General features: G+C 55.8%; 1 protein-coding gene across 1 annotated transcript; it reads right to left on the minus strand.

Moving 5' to 3' along the window:
- Nucleotides 1-14,147: 14,147 nt before the first annotated feature.
- FOXD2 (forkhead box D2) lies at nucleotides 14,148-16,121 on the minus strand. Its single transcript, XM_030870073.3, has one exon. It carries the CDS (start codon nucleotides 16,119-16,121, stop codon nucleotides 14,664-14,666), a length of 1,458 nt encoding a protein of 485 aa, XP_030725933.1. The 3' UTR covers nucleotides 14,148-14,663.
- Between the last annotated feature and the right edge of the window lie 2,913 nt (nucleotides 16,122-19,034).

Raw genomic sequence — 19,034 nt, forward strand, 5'->3', positions numbered from 1 at the left:
GGGGTGAACATACTTCCCTCCGCAGACCCCGCCTGGAGGCCCAGGAAGGAGCAGGAAGCCAGCGAGAGGGAAGAAAATAAAGACCTGCCAGTAGGGGAGAGGGAGCAAAGGGACCGGTGGAGTCAGAAGATCAGAGTTCAAGTCCTGATGCTGCTATTTCCGGTGCAACCTTGCAGCAGCCCTGCAACTTCTCCAAGTCTCATCTGGAAAATACAGATGCCGATCCCAAGGCCCCATGTGGACCAAATGAGACAATGGTGATGGAAACGCTTTCTGGCGAGGTCTGTGTGCCTCCTCATTGATGGAGGTGCCGGCAGGGGAGAAGCCATGAGACAGACAGAGAGCAATTATCTGCCAACATGGAGATTTTATTCTTAATACTTATGTGTGCTGATGTGTCCTGCCTCCTCCCACAAAGGATCTGAGTTGTCTGAGAGGGAAAAAAAATCACTGACAGACTGACTGAAGGACAGATGGGTGGACAGAGGAATAAAGACAGAGGCAATAAGAGGGCAAGAGACTTCCAGGGGGAAAAGGTCATTCCTTCAGACATTCAACCTTTCCTTCCCAAGCATCTTCTATGTTTGGTTTCAGATGACCTTCCCCAGATAGAAGTGTGACAAGGTCAGTCTACTCCTCTCCCTATTCGTTCTCCTGCGTACAAGACCAGACACTATTTCCCAGCCTGCCTGCAGTTGGCTGGAGCCGTGTGACTACGTTCTGGCCAAGGAAAGTGGTCAGAGAGATATTTGCCGCCTGCAGAACTGGCCCTTTTAAAAATTCCCCCCAGAATTCTCTACTCTCTCTCCTCCTCTGCTGAGTTTAGAAGGTCCAGTGGAGGATGCCAAGCACCTAGAACTGGGGTCCCACAATCCCAGGGGGTCAATTATAGAATCCGTTATGTGGGAGCTCCATAAATTTGGATGAGAACATTTTTACCTTTATTTTTACAAACCTCCAAACTGAGATTCAGTATTTTATTCGATTACAAAGAAAGGCAACAAACCACAGTGGTATTCCCCATACCTGTAACTGTGCCATCCACAGAAATCACAGATATTTTTCTATATCATGTTAAGTGGCTGCAGAAATATCAAAAGGTCATTTATGCTGAAATTGTACTATTAATCCCTTTGCTGTTTTCTATTTAACTTGTTATATTATTATTATATCAAAATTTTATTGTATTATCACATCCTATTATGTCAAAAAAAATTTTAATATTTTGATACTTGAATTTCAGTATAATCGGTTGCTTTTGGACTCCTGTGAATTGGATTTTATGCGTTGAAAAATCTTTATTCTTTTTTTTTTGTCTGCGCCGTGCAGCACGTGGGATCATAGTTCCAGGGATCAAACCCGTGCCCCCTGCAGTGGAAGCGCCGAGTCTGAACCACTGGACCACCAGGGAAGTCCCAAAAAATCTTTATGCTTAAGGGTCCATTGGCTTCACCAGCCTGCCCAAGGGGATCTAGGACACAAAAAAGATAAGAGCTCCTCCCCTAGATAATGATGGAGCCCTTAGAGGGAAGTCCCTGGGTCTCTGAATGACTCCCCGCCCACTACCACCACCACTGATCTGACATTTGGATTGTGAGATGACTGAAAAATAATCTTTATTTGTTAAACTACTAAGACTTTGAGGACCTTTTATAATACAGAGGGGATTCCTTGTGACTCCAATAGGAGTCCAGGGTGGACCTCTCCACTTAAGTTAACTCTGGACTCACTCTTAGCTCTCCTAAATGCCCTTGCTCATAAAGGATGGAATGCCCTGGATGCCTTCGCCTCATACCCAAACTTCTACTGTCCAAATGCTCCCAGACTTTCAAAGCCCAGCTCAAACGCCACCTCCTGCAGGAAGTCTCCCGGGCCTTCTCCCCCTCCCAAAAGTCCCTTGCCCCTGAGCTGAAGCACCAAGGGCTAGCAACATCAGACTGTGAGCTTGCCCAGGGGTAGGACGTTGGATAAATTCCCTTCCTGTCCCCCAACCTACACCCACCCCTACAGTGGGCCCAGGCCAGGGATGCCAGCCATGGTAGGGCTGGTAAATGTTTGCTGCGTGGGAGGCAGATGAGTGGTCAAGGAACTGTCTGTTTGATTCAGTTCTACTCCCTTATAACCCGGTCCAGGTCCACACTGTGTGCTTGCTTAAGGAAAATGGGGGGAAGGGGGAGGAAGGCACTAGTGCTTTCCCACACTGGGGCCCCAAGTTCCCTTCTCTTGAGATTATTTCTGCTCAGTCTGGATTTCCAACCAATACATTTTGTCCTCCAGGTCTCTGTAGTTTGTGTAGCAAGATGAGACTAGAAGTCATGAAGGAGTTAAAAACAAGATGAGTTGGATGAAAGATACCTCCTGTGGGTCCCAGCTGAGTCATCCTCTTTGTTCCACACCCCTGAAATCCACTTCCTCTTGCCCACTCCCTTCTCTTCCACCCCACCCTCACCCTCAACAGGCACTTGAAGCCTCTGGCATTGGACAGGGAACACTCATCTTCTCCGTGCAATTCTGGGAGCCCAGACCTGCTCCCTGGACAGCTGCTGCACCATGGGAGAGTGGGGATGGTGGGGAGTGACTCTCTGGTCCCCTCGTTCAGAGGGTGCCTACCAGCCCAAGCTCCTTTCAGCATGGAGAAGAACTGAGCTAGAGTCCAGGCCACCTTTCTCCCTTCAGGTTCTCTTGCTACACTGGCGCTCAGGGGCCCCCAGGCCCTGCCCTAGATACTGCTGTGCCCACTTCTCCCCCACCACACAGGGCACCAGAGACCATTACTGCTCTACTAAGGGTCAAACTTCTGAATAACATTAACTCCACTTGGCTTTGAGCAATGTGACGCGTTTTTGGAGCACTTCCACGCACACGTGGTCGATCCATTCACTCGTGTGCCAGGGCTTGTGTCACGTGCTAAGAACAGTGATGCACGGGATTCAACTCCTGCCCTCAAGGAGCTCCCAGTCTGGTGAAGGAGGTGGAGCAGTGAGCAGAAAACACTCCACAATAAGTTCTTTAAAAGCACCAGGCGTTGTAGAAGCACCGGGGACAGGATCTCACACCAGGCTTGGGGGATAGGGGTCAGAGAGGACGGAAGGCTTCCTGGAGGAAGAGACACCTGAGCTGGGAGTGAACCAGGTAGAAAGGGGGAGAAGGGACAATCAGATGCATGAACCATAGAATCACTGGCTCTTGGGCTCATCAAAGGGTAGACTCAGACTCCTAGAATCATTTTTCTAATGAACAACCATTTATTGTGCTGGATGCCATGCTGGGTAAAGAGATCTCAGAATCAAAGGGATCTCATATCCCAAAGCCAGCCTGGCTTCCATACCATGCTCTTGAGGGGCAGACTGTCTCTTCCAACTCCAAGGACCTGAGGAGAGGAAAAGGGGTCTGAAGATGCCCTAGGTGTCGAATGAAGGGTGAATCCCCCCTGATGGTATTAAAGGATCTCTCGGGGATGGACAATGGCACACCAGGAAGGGACCCTGACTCCCTGCAGATGCAGTGACTGGTAGCCCAATGGTCAGAGCTCTGTTGACTGGAGGCAAAGTCAAACAGGATGGAGTTTTGGGTGATGGCCACTCTTGCCAATAGGTTCCAGCCTGGCAGAGTGGGGAAGTGATTCACCTCCTAAATTACATCCTCCAGCTAGTCTCTCGCAAAGTCCCAGGTGTCTTCCTTCAGAGTCCGTATTACAGTTTTAATTAGATATGCACTTGTCTGTTTCTTCCTCTCCTCCGCTAGATCATCACCACCTTAAGGCCAGGAACAACATCTGTTTTGTTCACCACTGTATCCTCAAGCACCAAGCAGGTAATAAGAGACTTGTTGAAATGAATTGAGACTGATGAGTGGATATGGAAGGACATTCCAGCAGATGAGGGGCAGCCTGGTGATAAGCTCATTTCATTTCACAGAGAGCGGCACTGGGTCCAGAAGAGGATGGAGTTGCCCCAAGATAGAGCTGCCAATGTATATGGAGGGGTGGGAGGGCAGGGAGGACTGTTGCAGAGGTGGGAGCACAGACACAGAAAGGCGCTCATTGCCCTGGCCCCCGAGATGCCCCAGCCTCCACGGAATCAGTTCCCTTTAGGAAGCCCCCTCCGCACACTCAGCCACCGTCACGGCAAGCCCAGCCTTCTCTTCAAACGGATGTCCCAGAATCGGCCTATAGAGCCAGAGGGGGAAAGGATGGAGCAGCGACCGGTGTGGAGGCGGGGGTGGGTATGAGGAGCCCAGTTTTGGTGCTAGAGCTAGGGGACAGCTTCAGCACCTAATCTGTGCGGGAAAGCCTTGCGAGCGAGAGCAGAGAGCCACCCCGGTTAGCCCAAGATCATCCCGTTAGCATTTTAGCACGGATCGGCCCGGGTCAGTGCAGGGTCACGCCTGTTAGCGCAGGGTCAGGCTCGCTCAGAGCTGGGTCGTCCCCGTCAGCGCAGGGTCATCCCTTTTAGCGCTGGGTCGGCCCGCTTTAAAGCAAGAGCTTCCAGGTTTGCAGAGTCAGCCTCTAACGGAGGGTCAGAGCGGGTGGGGCGGGGTCACCTCGGTAAGCGGTGGAAAAGCTCCGGGTACTTTGGGGCCAGCGGCGCCCCCAGGTGGCAGGGCCCCGCCGGCGCTCGGATCCGGCTCGGGGAGGGTTTCAGGAACCTCTCATCCTTCACACTCAGGTGGGGAGCCTTGTCGACCCAGGCCCCCGGCCTCGCCCTGCAGGAAGTGCTTTGCTTCCCAATGTTCCTTACACGCATCTTTGGGGCTCTTTCTGCTCACAGCATGCAACTGCGTGCCCGAGCGTATCTGAGAGCAAGAATCCTAGATGCTGGCGGCGAGCAGACAAGTCACCGGGAAACTCCAACCCCAGCTCCTGAGGAAGCGACCACGGAGCCCGGCCCTTCCCCTCCCGCCTCTCCCCACTGCCTTGGGTCTCAGTCTGCAGGCACACATTCTGCGGACTTGTCTCTGAGACAGCGGTCCACCCCCCACCCCCAGGCTTTGGGTACTTCCCGCTACGACCCCACACACTCTGAAGTTCTCAAGTTTGGCCTGGGACGGGACACTGGGGAAGAGGCAGAGCACAGCCTGGTTCCCAGCCCGGCTTTGGAACTGTTCTTCCCACATCGCGGGCCACCTACACTGGTTCCAGTCCATCCAGCCCCTCTCCCACCTCCTGCTAAACACACGAACTCACCCAGCGCTTCCCAGAAAGGGGGGCGGGGTCTCTGGGTGAACAGAGACTGGAGTAAAGGGAGCTGGGGGAGAGGCTCCCGGTCACTTTTTGGGCCAGCCTCCTACCCCCTGCCACCCTATCCCGATGCCATAATGGGTGGGGCTGGGAGCTCAGCAGGCTGCCAGGTAGGCTGCCAGATGGTGACTCACCTTCACACTCCTCCACATGGTCCACAAAGGAGATAGGATTATGCAGAATCCAGGGACAAAGACACACCTGGAGACTCGGCCACCCGCTATGGCCCTGGCAGGGGAGGAGAAATCACAGGGTCTAGGTTGGAAGTTTCTTGGGTCCAGAAAGGAGGGAGCCAAGCCCCTCACTCTCCTGCCCCTCTGTCTGTGCAATGGAAGCCCTGAGGTGGCCACCTGGACTGTGTCTCTGGAGTCCCAGCACAACCTGTGGCAGGCCAGCTCTGTACCCTCCTGCACCCTCGCTGCAGAGTGATAGCTGAGGGAGGAGCAAGCACTCCTCGGCAGACTAGAGGGAGGAGCTGGGCAAAGCCACTGACCCCAGACGGGGAAGGCGAATCCAGGCTGACATAATCCAGCTCATTTCTCACACAAAGAAACTGAGGCTCAGTGAGGGCAGGAAGGACTGGCCCAAGGTCACAGAGAGCACCGTGGCCAGAATCAGGAATCCTCTCCCCTCCGCCCCCTCTCCGCCCTCAGTATTAATCATCTTCAGGGTAGGTGCTAAAGTGAAGACTGCAGAGGAGGCGAAAGAGCCATCAAAGCCTGGTATCTTTTAGGGGTCAGTGTAACTCAGAACTCCTATGTGCCCCTGTGGGCGCGTGCACGTGCCCCAGCCACACACGCACGCGCGCGCGCACACACACACACACACACACACACTGGCCTACAGCCAACCAACACCCTTCAAAGCCCTGAAGCTGGGCCAGCACATCCATCCCGATCCAGGAAGGAATGGCTCCAGCCAAGGCAGCCTCAGGCCTAGATGATCCAGATTTTCTTCAGTTATTCTCCAGTGTGTGAAAGGTCTAGATTCTGACGGGGCATGGGAAGCAAGGCTTGGAGTGGCCAGATGGATGGACTAACTGACAGATTTGCCAACAGACTCACAGAAGCAAGGAGGGAGGGATGCTACTGCCTAGGAAAACTGAAGGGAAGGAGGCAATTTACTGGCAAACTCTGACCATTCCCACCCCCCTTCCTCACAGCCAAGCTGCTGCCCGAAATTAGGCTCAGTCTAGGGCCGGGGGAAGGACTCGGCTGCCTGCCCAGACCAGGGACCCAGCGTAAAGCTAAGCACAAGATGCTCCTGCTCACCCACACTCCTCCCGGCTGCCCCCTCGTTCACCTAAGGGCAACCTATCTCATGCCCTGATTTATCCGGATAATTGTTTGCTCTCCCACACCTTGATCTCAACGTTCCTCCAGTCCTGCCTCTGGGAAGAAAGGAGAATTCAGAGACATCCATAGTGCAGACAACACTTAAGATTTCCCTCGAGTACCAGGGGAGATGCTGGGATTTTAGTTCCCTCAAAAGACCTAGGTGAATACTTTAATTATTGATGCTGGTGCATAGAGGCTGCAGGCTCCAACTTTACACCTGGCATCCTGCTGAGCAACTCTGGGCAAACCCCATCCTCACCCCTCCTCTAGACCTGTTTCCCCATCCGTCCAATGTTAGCCTTGGAAACCTTGCAAGCTCCGGTGTTACCGGCTCTACACACTGCACTTGCCCCCTTGCTGCAGGAGATCAGTTTCCTAGGAATGGAAGGGAAGACTCCAAAGCACCTGGCGACTGCTGACCAAGTCCCTCTGCGCAGGCTGGAGCCGGGCGGGGGCATCTCACAGCACCAGGCAGGAGAGCAGGTCAGAGGCCAGACAATGGAGCCTCTTAGCTACTCTGGAACAACCTGGATCTACCCATCTAAGGCAGGCTAAAGGGACTGGACACCAGCGGGTTAGGGATGAAGCGGGAGCTTTGGGTGGAGGCTAGCCTGATCCACTGCTGGTCCGGTCACTGTGCCCCTCAGCACCTTCACTGGCTGCTCCGCAATCCCGGCTTTGTCTGCAGTGGAGAAGGAAGTAGGGAGAAGGTGGGCAGGTCTCAGCCTTAGCTAGAAGAATAAGGGAAGAGGCTCAAAACTGAGGCCTCCTCCCCACCATCACAGAGACCCCTTCCTAACCCTTCCACTCCAGTCCTCTGCAGCCACATCCCCCCAGCCTCTGCCTCTGCCCAAGGAGGAGGGACCACACTCTCACACTCACAGTGATACAGTCACAAATATACGTGCTAGCACACAAGTATTCAGCCCCAAGCAGTCACCCACACAGACATGTTTCCTCTCACACACAAATATATACACAAACACAGACCCCAAATACCCAAAAATCACATACACATGGACTGTGATACCTGGATACCATCATCACAAAGTGGAAAGCTACCATCCTTAACCCCTAAAATACTAAGCTTTTTTTTTAACCTCAAATATGGTGATAATCACTTCTTTTGCCTTTTCTTCAGTTCTCAACTATCGGAATTAGACTGCATCTAATGACACTAGGCACATGTTTGCTGCTTATACCTCCAGTACAATCCCCAGCACACAGTAGGTGCTCAATAAATATTTGTGGAACGAAGGAGCCAGAGAGTTAAGAGATGTCCAGGGTTGGAGGCAAATTAACTCGCTGGTGTTTGATCCTTACCAGGTACCTCCTCAGACAGGAAAACTGTTCTTCACACAAACTGAGCCCTGACGCTGGCCTTACACTCTTCAGCTGGTCAACAGAGGGAGGAGGGACAGGGTAAGTAGATCAGAGGCCAGAGCTGCTGCCTGGGGCATCAGAACCCAGAAGCCGCGCCTCACAGTCCGTCTGCCCTTTTGTTGCTATATCGAAGACTCATGGGTTTGCAAAAGGACCCTACGAACAGTCCTCTGATCCTCCAGCCTGCCTGGGGCTCCACAAAGCATGGCTGTCTGGGGCGTTGGGTTGTCCAGCCCGCAAGGCCGTCCTACCAGCATCTCCAGCCCTGGAATCCTACTCCTTGTACTGGGAGCCCCGGTTCTTGGATCTACTCGCCGGCTCCGCAGCTGTTCCGCTATGTAATCTTGGTCTGGTCCCTCCCAGCTCCAAAGCAGTAAGTGGAGCCACGCGGTGCTCAGGACCCTCTAGGCTCCTGCCATCTGGGTCCGAGGCTAGTTTAAGTGATAACCTCACTAGCTGCCCTCTCTGACTGGAGTGACACGTGGGGAAGGGAGAACTAGCTCAAAAAGATTGGATATTTACAAGGAATTCAGTTGAGACGTGAGCCCACAGGGCCATGAAGACGCAACCCCGAGGGAAGGCGTGGACTAGGGTATGTGGGGGGTGGGAGAGGTGATTTCCCCCCACCCAGCCGGGACCCGCACATCTGCATCTGAATGGGATGGGGGAACTTGTCAAGGAGTCCTAACAGCACCGACACCTGCTGGGGAAGGGGACACAAAGCAAGGGCCCTCTGTAAGGGGCGACGAATTAATTTGGACAATAAGCCCCGCTCCGGCACCCTCAGAGGCCCCCACCGCGCCGCACACACACACACTGTTTGGCGGTATCCACACATCGTTTGAAATACGCTTTTCAGGGCTGCCGTGATTTTTAGGAATCGAAGGGACTGATTTAAATGTCTTGTTCCCCCAATAATTCGCCTTTTCCAGTCCTAAGATCCATGTAACCGCAATTCCCAAGATACTTCTGCCTGCGTAGGCAGAAATGCCCCGGAGGTAAGACCATCCTAAGGCGTTTTTCCAACATCGGGGGAAACGAACACAGACCTCCAAGGCCCCGGCTTCCCAGGGCGAAACGCTCAGGACCCCTGTAGCAGCTGCTGTGAGCATCTCCCCAGCCGCCCGGGCGTGCGGGATCTGACGCGTACCCCTCGGGAGCCGAGCATATCTCCGAATAGCTGGCCGGGAAGGAGGCGGGTACGGGCTGAAGACCGGGGCCCTGTCAAGCCCCTTCAGGAGGACGAAATTGCGGCGAGGAGGCTGGCGTGGCCGGGAGGAGGGCACCAGCTCAGACCCCTGACGCGTGGAGAAAAGCAAAGGCGCAGACAACGAGCGACTTCCGCTCTGAGTCCGTGTGGATCGAAAAGAGAGAGCTCCGCAGACACCCAGGACTCGGAGCTGAGAGCCGAGCGAGGGTCAGAAACAACCCCAGGGGTGTCGGCGCCCAGTCCATCCCGGGGACGCAGGCACCAGAGGAAAGCGCCTTCCTTCCGCCACGGTCCGAAGCCTCCGGGGCTCCGGAGCGGCCCCAGCCTCGGGCCGCCCTGCTTCTCCGCTACGAAAGGAGGCGGTGCCAGCTCCGCCCTGCGCCGCACCCACTAGCTCGCGGAAAAATTCGTTCCCTAAACCAGAGCTGGGAATCTCAATCCTCCCTGCATCTTTATATATTGGTACGTCTATGCCGACCTTAAAGAACAGAATAATTCCGCTCCAAAACTCCAATTAGCATTTGTTTTGCTCTCAGATGCCCTGATAGACGAAGAGCTTAGGACGCTGAATTATCCTGTACGACCTCTGCCCACCTTTAGTTCTCTTTCACCGTTTCTCCGGAAATCTCAGAGCTCCAGCCCCAAGGTCAAATGTGAGCTGAGTCTCAGCATCCCAGTTGGTCCTCCTGGATGCATCACCAGGCCCCAACCCAGACAACCTTTTGAACCACGTATCGGAATAGTTTAGGCGCAAACCCAAACTCGCCTCGCTTCTCTTGGCGGCATGCGCAGCGTTTGAGTTAAACTCCGACTCCGGTCCATAAAGACCCTAGCCGATCTGCCTCCTCACACCGCCCCCCTAAGCTTGAAATCCTACGAGGCACGCTCCACACGCAAATCTTTTCTCCCTTTTTCTTGCCGGGTCCCTCGTTTAAATAGCGTCGGCGCCTTTATTCGCCTGACCCTAAGCAGAGGAAAACCCGCCTGATCATCATTGTCTGGTCCGCGACCGGCCCCACCCCCGCCCCAATCAGTGTCACAAAACGCCCCTTTCAACAGATTCCAAACCCTCTTCACCCGGGCTCACCGAGCCTTCAACTTCATTAAGTGCGCGCTACGGCGGCGCTGGAGGAGGCGAAGTTTAAATAAACCGGAGCGGAGAGGGAGGAGGGGTGGGTTGCTAGTTGAACCGGAGAGGGAGAGAAGAGTTTTTGAAAAGGGGAAAAAAGTCATCAGGGGAAAAGCGCTTTGTAACCACGAAGACGCGCCCGCTGTGGCGAGAACAAATTGGATATGGAGGGGAAGTGTCCGCCCCCACCTCAGCTCCCGCTCCTGGGTGGTCCGGGGAGCCCCAGGAGAAAGAAAGATGGGGAGGAATCGGCGGTGAAAAGAATTAACCACTTTAATTGGGCTGCAAGAGAGAAATGGGGAGAGGCTCACCGATGTGCCCCGATCACCCAAACAAAATACCCTTCAGTAAAATAAAATAAAATAAAAATGAAACAAAATGTCTGCCTTTAGCCTTGGCTAAAAGATGTATGTCAAAGTTTGAGAATCAAGGCTGTTCTCAGCCATAGAAAGCAAATCTGCAAGATGGGGAAATTCTGCCCGGAAAAACCCCCTCCCACTTCTGTGGCCTCAGGCCTCCCGGCGCCGGATGAAAAGGAATGAAATTGAACGAAATGAAGTGAAATTGACCAGTGAAATTCGCCAATTTTCTTCCCCTTTAAACTGCCCGCTCTCAGCAGCACTCTCTGAACCCCAAGCCGATTTCTTAGCACTTTTTTTCTCACCTGGAGACATGAAGGTGTGCCCTGGATATTTTCTTATTATTGTCACCGATCCTTGTAGCTTGCGGGGGCAGAGGCTCAGCTGTATCCACCCAAACAGCCAGGGAACCCACAAGAGCCGCTCCAGATGGAACGGCCTATTTCTCCTCCCAGGAGGCTGGGCTCCCTCCTAGGTAAGCCGACTTACACTGAACACCCATCCTTATGCACCCAGAGGGTGGGAGGGAGCCCACAGAACCTCTTACAGAACCTCTCTGGTCTGGGGGAGAAAAAAAAAGTCCCAGGACTCTACCATACAAACGTGCAATTCCCTCAGTCTTCTCCTTGCCCCTCCCTACAGTCCAGGCCCCAGGTGGGTCCTTGCCAGCTCTTAATTAACAGGTTCCCAGCCCACACAACCTGAAAAAGTTCTGAATTCAAAACACCCTGCCTTCTCCCCTGCCTTCAACAGTGCACATATCTCAACAATTCTTTTCTAGTATTTTTCAAGGCCAGTAATTATATCTGGCCCAGATCTGGCCTTCTTGACCCACGGGGAAACCAGGGTCTGAATCATTGGTCGGGGACCCTAAAGCTCCCTAGAAGCCCCTGCCTGTAAGGATGCATCTCACTCTTCCCCAATCCTCTTATTTCTCGCTCTTCCTGACGCAGACCCTCTGCCACATACATCTACACCAAGCAGTAAGCATAGATAAATTCACACACACACACACACCCTTCACAAAGACACACTGAAGAATCCAGAAGGATCCACTGCTTCTCCTGGAAGTAGCAGGTGTGGAAATATCTATCTACATCATCAGATATGAATTCTGGCTGACTTAATTTTCTCTCTTCTAGAGGAGAAACAAATTGGTGTCTTTTACTTGAAGCTCCAACCTACTATCTGGAAGTGACATATTCATGGAAAATGAGACCATGTAAGCTATAAAGTGTTTTACTAAGGGCAAACACATGGTCATGTTCAAATGTTCAACCTTCCTCAAGTGAAAAGAAATGAAATCAAATTCAGCAACAGAAGTCAATGAAGCAGGCAGCCAGAGGCCATTATCCCAGTATCAGCAGACATTCCCTTTTTCCCATTGAATGTAACCTTACTTCTCCTGGACTATTCGATAAAATCATGGGAAGGTGGCTGGCTCCCTGCATTCAATCTCCCTCCACTCCTGCAGTCTCTCATCAAGATGGAGGAAAGGGCACCTCACCTCCGGCAGGCAGAGAGGCTGCATTTAACATATGCGCCTCGAACCTTGTCTCCATTGGGCAAGCGGTTAAGAGACTTAGAAGTCCCAACCCCTCTTCCTCAGCCCTGGTGTGTTCTTCTCACCCTGATCCTGATTCTGACCCTCTTCGTACAGGGTACTCTGTCCTCTACCTCTTCTTTCTTTCCTACTGCTCCTAATGCCTGAGAATCTGGCTAAAGCAGCCTGTATGGCTTCTCCCTGTCTGCCCCTCTCAAGTTCTCTACATCTGGTTCTCTGACCCTTTCTTCTTCCTTCTCTCTGTCACTTGTTTCCCAACACTCACCCCCAGCATGTGTCTATTTTCTGTGAAGGCTGAACTGCCTCTCACTGCACCTCCATATTTCTCTTTTTCTTCTATGACCGCAGTTGAATGTTCAGAGAAAAGAGCTAAGTAACCATCTTTGTTTCACCCCAAGCATCACCTCTCACCCAACACACTTGCAAGTCTGGCCACTGGGAGTTCCAGGCACAGGGCTTATGGAAGGCTCCAGCCAGCCCAATGGCTTTGCACTCAACTCTGGCAACAGGTTCCAGTTCTGAGCGTGGCTCAAGGGTTGGGGAGGTTTACCTTAACAGAGCAGGGCCTCATGGACTCTCTCCCCTAGTTCATAGTGCCCCTCTAAGCTTCTCGGGCTGGAGGAGAGAGGGGTTTCACAGTCTCCAATTCAGGCCTTTCACTCTAACTGTTCCATGTGCCAGGAGTGGGAGAGGGTGGCAGGGGGGAATGCAAAGAAGGCCCTACAATGGCCAGAGAGAGACCTCTCTCCTCTTAGGGACACAGAAAGAGATGGTGACAGAGAACAGAAAACACAGAGACACGTTCACAGACACACACAGAAATAAAAACACAGATATCCTGAAATACGACCAACGCCCCGCCCCTGCAAAAAAAGGACAAAAAGCAAGGCTACGTGACAACCCAGACAAACACAAACACAAGCTCCATAAAACCCCCCAACCATAGTAGCACAGAAAGACTTACAGAATATGCATCAGTAAACACTTTCACTCAAATTGTACTTAATGGGTATAGATAGTGTCCATGAGCACGAGGCACCCAGATCAGCCCAGGCCACGCTAAAGTCTAAACTGGAAGATGAGAATCCCCAGGTGCATTTGAAACAAAGCCTCTCTGCGGAACCCCAGGCAGAAACCTTCCTGTGACCAGAGCGAAAATGAAAGCGCTGGAGGGGTCACAGTCTTCCCGGAATCCTGGCCCCATTAACAGCCAAAGGCCAAGGCCACACTGTCCCCTGTATCTGATAAGCCCAAGCCCTCCTCTGCCTGCCTGGGCTGCCCAGGGCCCTTCCTCACTCCACTCTGCCTAGGAGTCCGGGAGGCCCCGGACTGGGAAAGGGGAGTGCAGACAAGCAGACAGAGCTGGTGACTGCTAGCGTTCACGTACATTTATTCAATTGACACCAATGGGGAGTGGGGTGGGGGGACACAGGTTTTTCTTTTCTTCCACACAAACCTTCAGACAGTTTCACAGAGTCTCCCCAAGTGGAGAAGTCTAAATCAATGCACACCCAGTGGACAGAGAATGCAGATAGCAGCCCGCTGTACAGATATTTACACATAATTACAGGACCCCTGCCACAGGATGTGCCCTGGCCGCCCCCCGCCTCTCCAGTCCCTGACCCAGACCCTCCTCTCCCACCCCAACCTCATTGCCTTTAGCTACAATAAATATCCCAGGGCCTGGGACGTAGCAGACCGCTGAGAGGGCTGCTGGCCCTGGATGGCTGGACCCAGCCGGCCACGGGAAAGGGGTAAAGTTTCTTCAAAAGCGCCCCAACACAAAAGAGGGAGGATTTTCCTCAATGGAGTGGGATTCCGGGATTGCGCACGGATTGTGGAGACCCCTCGCTTCACCTGTCCGTTCAACTTCGCCTGTGTAGACATTGCTGTAGGCTTCCAAGAGAACGAAGTTCCTTGGAGAACAGCAAGGAAAAAAAAAAGTTGAATTTTTCTTTTAAGCACAAAGCAGAGAATAGGTGTCTTTAAATTATAATATTGGACAATCAGGGCCTCAAAGTTGGGGAAGGAGTGTGGGAGAGGCAGAAATGGAGACCTCTCTGCGATGTTGGTGTTTCTGGCGGGATCTGCCGGGCCTGGGCGGGCACCTCTCCGGGAGAGCATTCTTCCGGGGCTGCCGAGAGGCGCAGAGACTGGGGAAAAGCGAAGACTTCCCCCTCACCCTTTTACTGCTCAAACGGGAACGGGATCATGGCCAGCGACCTCGTCGCATAGACCCGGGCCTCCCCCTGAGCGACGGAGCCCGCTTCGTCCCAACTATCGCAGAGATTCTGAGCGTGGAGCCTGAAGTGCTAAGTCACGCGCGCCGGCCCCAGGTCTGGAGACTCTTCATAAATAGACTCCCTGAGTTCCGCTGCGACCGCAGGAGCTCCCGGGAGAGGCTGAGGAGTGCGGGCTTCAGTGGCCCAGATCCCGACACGGTCAGAAGTGGCAGCCACTGAGGCCTGCTACTTTGCCAGCAAACGGGGGCCCTGAGGACAGGAGCGCGTCCCCGTGGTGCGAGAGGCGGATGTGGCCGGCCACTGGAGCTAGGGCTGGGGTAGTCAGCATGGCCAAGACCTGGGCCTGACCCCCAGGACCTGCCGCCGCCGAGAACGGCGATCCCGGGGAGCCCTCGCCCCCGCCCGGGGGTACTGCCCCGCCGCCACCGTGGCCCATGATGTGGTCTATAGAGAAGGAAGGCCTCTGCCCGGCCCCGGCGCCCCCGCCGCCCGCGTCCGTCTTGAGGCCCTGGCGCAGGAGCGCGGTGCCTGCTGCGGGAGGGCTCAGGGACGCGGGGTAGAAGGCTTTGGCGCAGCCAAGCTCCGCGCCTAGGAAGGCTGGCAGGCCTGAGGGGCCCGGGCCCGATCCTGTGCCCGGCGCAGGGGCCGGAGCCGAGGCTGCGCCCGCGAACACCGAAGCCGTCGGAGGTCCGGGTGGAGGCGCCGCGGCACGGCCTGGGGGTACCGACAGCTGGCAAGGTGCAGCGGCGGCGGCGAAAGCGAAGGCGTGCGGGTGTGGATGCGGGTGCGGAGCCGGGCCCGGCGGGGGTGCGCCGTAGGCCGGGAGCGCTAGCCCGTAACCGTAGCCGTAGGCGCCATAAGCCGCGAAGCCCGGCAGGAAGGCGCCGGCGTCCCCCGCCGCCGCAGCCCCGCCGCGCAACAGCAGCTCAGGGTGAGGGTGCGTGTGTGGATGCGGCGGCGGTAGCGGCTGCCGCTTAAAGCGCTTGCGGCGCCGCAGGAAGCTGCCGTTGTCGAACATGTCGGCCGACTCCGGGTCGAGCGTCCAGTAGTTGCCCTTGCCCGGGTTGCCCGGCTCGCGGGGAATCTTGACGAAGCAGTCGTTGAGCGATAGGTTGTGGCGGATGCTGTTCTGCCAGGCGGGGAATTTCTCCCGGTAGTAGGGGAAGCGGCCGCTGATGAACTCGCAGATCTCGCTCAGCGTCAAGCGCTTCTTGGGGCTCTGCAGGATGGCCATGGTGATGAGCGCGATGTACGAGTAGGGCGGCTTCACCAGCGGGCTCCGAGTCGCCGCGCCCCCCGACGGCGGTCCGGGCCCGGGCCCCGCCGCGCCCCGGGCGGCCGCAGTGCCTGGCCCTGGGCTTCCCGCTGCGGCCGCCGCCCCTCGGGGCGCTAGAGCGCGGGGCTCGCCGTCCGAGCAGCCGCCGGATTCCTCCTCGTCGTCAGCGGCGTCCCCCTCGGCTTCCTCTGGAGGAGGCTCGGGGCCGTGGGGGAGTGGGTCCCGGGGGGCGCGGGGTCCGGAACGGGCAGGGGGCTCCCCCCCACCACTGCCGCCGCCGCCGCCGCCGCCCACCACGTCTATATCTGCGTCGGCCTCGGACAGCGCGGCCGGGGAGCTCTCGGAGGACATGATCTCGCAGCAGCAGCTGCCCAGGGTCATGGTGCCGCCGCCGCCACCGCCGCTCTCCGGCTCCGCTCCGGCCGCGGCTCGGGCTCCGCCGCGCTGCCTCTGGGGCGAGTGTGTTTTGCGCGCGGGCGGGGAGGGGGCGGGGGACTGAGGCTGGCAGGGAGGGGTGTCCCCCAGCTCCGCAGCGCCCCCTCGTGGCCCACTCGGCCGCTCTCACCTCTCGATGAGCACCCGACTGGGGGCGGCTCTCTCCGCTGCCCTGGGAAACCGAGCGGGGGCCTGCGTCCCGGGCGCGGGCGGAAGGAGTTGAGGCCTTCCCTTACACAGCCGGTCTCGGCCCCCAGCCGCCCCCCTACCCCGGGAGGGGAGGTCGGTAAATTAGTTCTTCCCGCCTGGCGGCAGCCTAAGGCGGAAGAACGCGAGCCCGGGGCGGAGCTCCCTGAGCTGGGTGGGGCGGGGGCGGGCGGAGTGCCTCCGCGGAGGGGCCCGGCGGGAACAAACAGCCGCCGCGGCGGGAGCGCGGATCGGGTGGCTCGAGGCGGGTCCTCCTTTCACCGCAGATCCCGCAAACCCTCCGCTCCCTGGGGCCGCTGCCTTCAGTGCGCTTAGCCCTGGATGTTAAGGTTCACGCGGGCTCCAGCCGGAGGTGGGAGTAGTAGCGACAGTCCCCACCCATCATCTCCCCAAGGCAGCGCCCGGGCCACCAAGGCCGAAGCGCAGTTGGCGCGCCAGCGGAGCCTGAGACGCCCGGACCAACGCCGCCGGAGGGGGGCCCGAAGGAGCCCGAGCGGCTTCCGGCCCAAGGGCAGTCGCACTTGAGTGATCGCGAGGAGCACACTTGGCATTCTCAGCCTCGGGCCTCGGAGAGGTGAGAGATTCCGGCTGCGCCCCTCTCCTCCCCTCCAAGGCCGGGACCCCGTCACCCATCCCGTCGCCGCGCCGCGTGGCTCCAGACGCGGCAGTGTGTGCGGGGAGACCCGGGTAGCGCTCCGCCTGCCCGCCGCCCGCTTCCTAGAACTTTTCCGGGGCGCTTCGGTTGTATTTTGGGAGCGCGGACCGGTCCATCGCCGAGTTTGCCTGTATCCGACCTTTTTCTGTCTTGGTATCCGTTTGTCTCACTCAAGCCCTGTAACTCTGTGTTTCTCTCGCCCTCGGTGAATCTCTGCCTGTGTTTCCTGTGGAAACTCTGCATTTATCTGGATGTCTGTTCGTGGGTCCGAGAATCCCTCGCTCGATTTCGTCGTTTCTCCCACCCCCAGTCGCACTGCAGGGCCACTAGTCCTCCTCCCCACTCCCCTCTTTTCTGGCCGGTCTTGCAGGCTCTACAGACAGGCAGCAGGACCCCCACCGAGACGTCCGTCAATGAACCCTGACCTCAACCGCAAGCCAATGTTGCCTTCATCTCTCAGGATCCTGTGCACACAGTGTTGGTCCTGTGCCCTTTTTCTCGCCAGCTGGGGTCCTGCCCATAGTCCTCCTGCTCCCCTGGCCTCCCCCCAGGAACCCAGCAACCAGTAGCTCCAGCTCAGACTGGGCCCATCTCAACCTCTGGGGGTGACAGGGGAGATGGGCGCTGGACGTGGTCAAGTACTGAGCCGATGGACGGGCTGCTGCCCCGACAGCGCCCCGCCGTGGTCAAAGCTCGGGCATGCGAGGCGCGAGACCCGGCTGCGCTCAGCTGTCACAGGCTGTAGGACAGTCAGCAACTTACTTCCCCCTCCCAGCCTCAGTTTCCTGCTCTGAATAGAAGTTAAGAGCCCCTGGCGCCAGGCTGCTGGGATCCCAGTCCTGGTTTCACTACTTACCTGTTCTGTAATATGTTGCTATAAGTCTTTGTGTCTTTGTTTCTTCCTCTGTAAAAATGAGGTTGAAAACAGCTACCCTCTGACTAATGTGTAAATGTAGCCATATCATTCTAGGCTACTTACAAAGGAGGGTATTGAAGGCACTTTGCAGACTCTTGGGGAGAGAGAAACGGATTAGGGGTGGTATCGCCTCCCACCTGGGTCTCAAACCAGGGTCTAGCCCTGGACTGGGTTACTGCTGCTATCTAATGCTCTCCGGTGCTGAATTAGGTCCTCTGTAGATAAGTGCTGGGAGTGGGGTGGGAGGGGATTTGCAGCCCCTGCAGGCTGTATCTCAGCAGGGTCATGTGAGGGTGGATGAAATCTCCCTTTCACCCAACAGTAGTCTCCAATGTAGTGTATTCCACAGGTGGGGCAACAGAAGCCCGCGGTGGGCGGGTGGGCGGGTGAGGACTCAGTCTCTTACAACATGATAGAGCATGGCCAGGTGCACCCTTGTCGTGGAATCCTCATGATAGGGTTCTCCATCCTCTCCAGCCATCCGGCTAGGAGCAGAAGAGAGTGGAAGGCAGGTCTGGCTGCTCATATCCCGTGAGAGCACGTCCACTGGGCACCCCCTTCTGGGACCTCAGACAAGGGGATCCACCCAGTATGCTGGGTCTGCATAAAAAGACTGTCCTTGGGAAAAAGAAGAGATCCGGTCCTCAAACCATTGTCAGGAAATTGGACAGGGACTAGTGGCCCTGGAATCAGAATTTCCTAGGTGATAGGTCCCTCCGGGGGCGGGGGGAAGGCCTTGGAGAGAAGTATTGGTATTTTGCGTGAGTCCAGGTAAACTCAGAATCCCAGCGTTGCTAGATTTAGCGGATTTATTTTATCTGGCAAACTTACACACACCCCAAGCTTGCTCATTACTACGTGGAGCTCCCTCTGACACTCACCATTCACCACATACACACCAGCTCCAACCCAGCTCAGCTCTGCTAATGTCTAAGTAAGTGGAGGGAAATCAGCATTGACATCACGCTTCTCCGTCTCGCTTTCTAAATGTCTTCATTTCTAAAACGGCAAACGTGAACCAGTAGCTTCTTTCTTTGCCAGCACTCTCTCCTGGCTCCCCACGCTCCAGCGCCCTGCCCAA

Source organism: Globicephala melas, chromosome 1 (genome assembly GCF_963455315.2).
Source record: "Globicephala melas chromosome 1, mGloMel1.2, whole genome shotgun sequence".
NCBI classification, from domain to species: domain Eukaryota; kingdom Metazoa; phylum Chordata; class Mammalia; order Artiodactyla; family Delphinidae; genus Globicephala; species Globicephala melas.

Bases quoted from the DNA above. Each gene is read 5' to 3' on its own strand.
- FOXD2 (XM_030870073.3), bottom strand. From the start codon at position 16,121: ATGACCCTGGGCAGCTGCTGCTGCGAGATCATGTCCTCCGAGAGCTCC.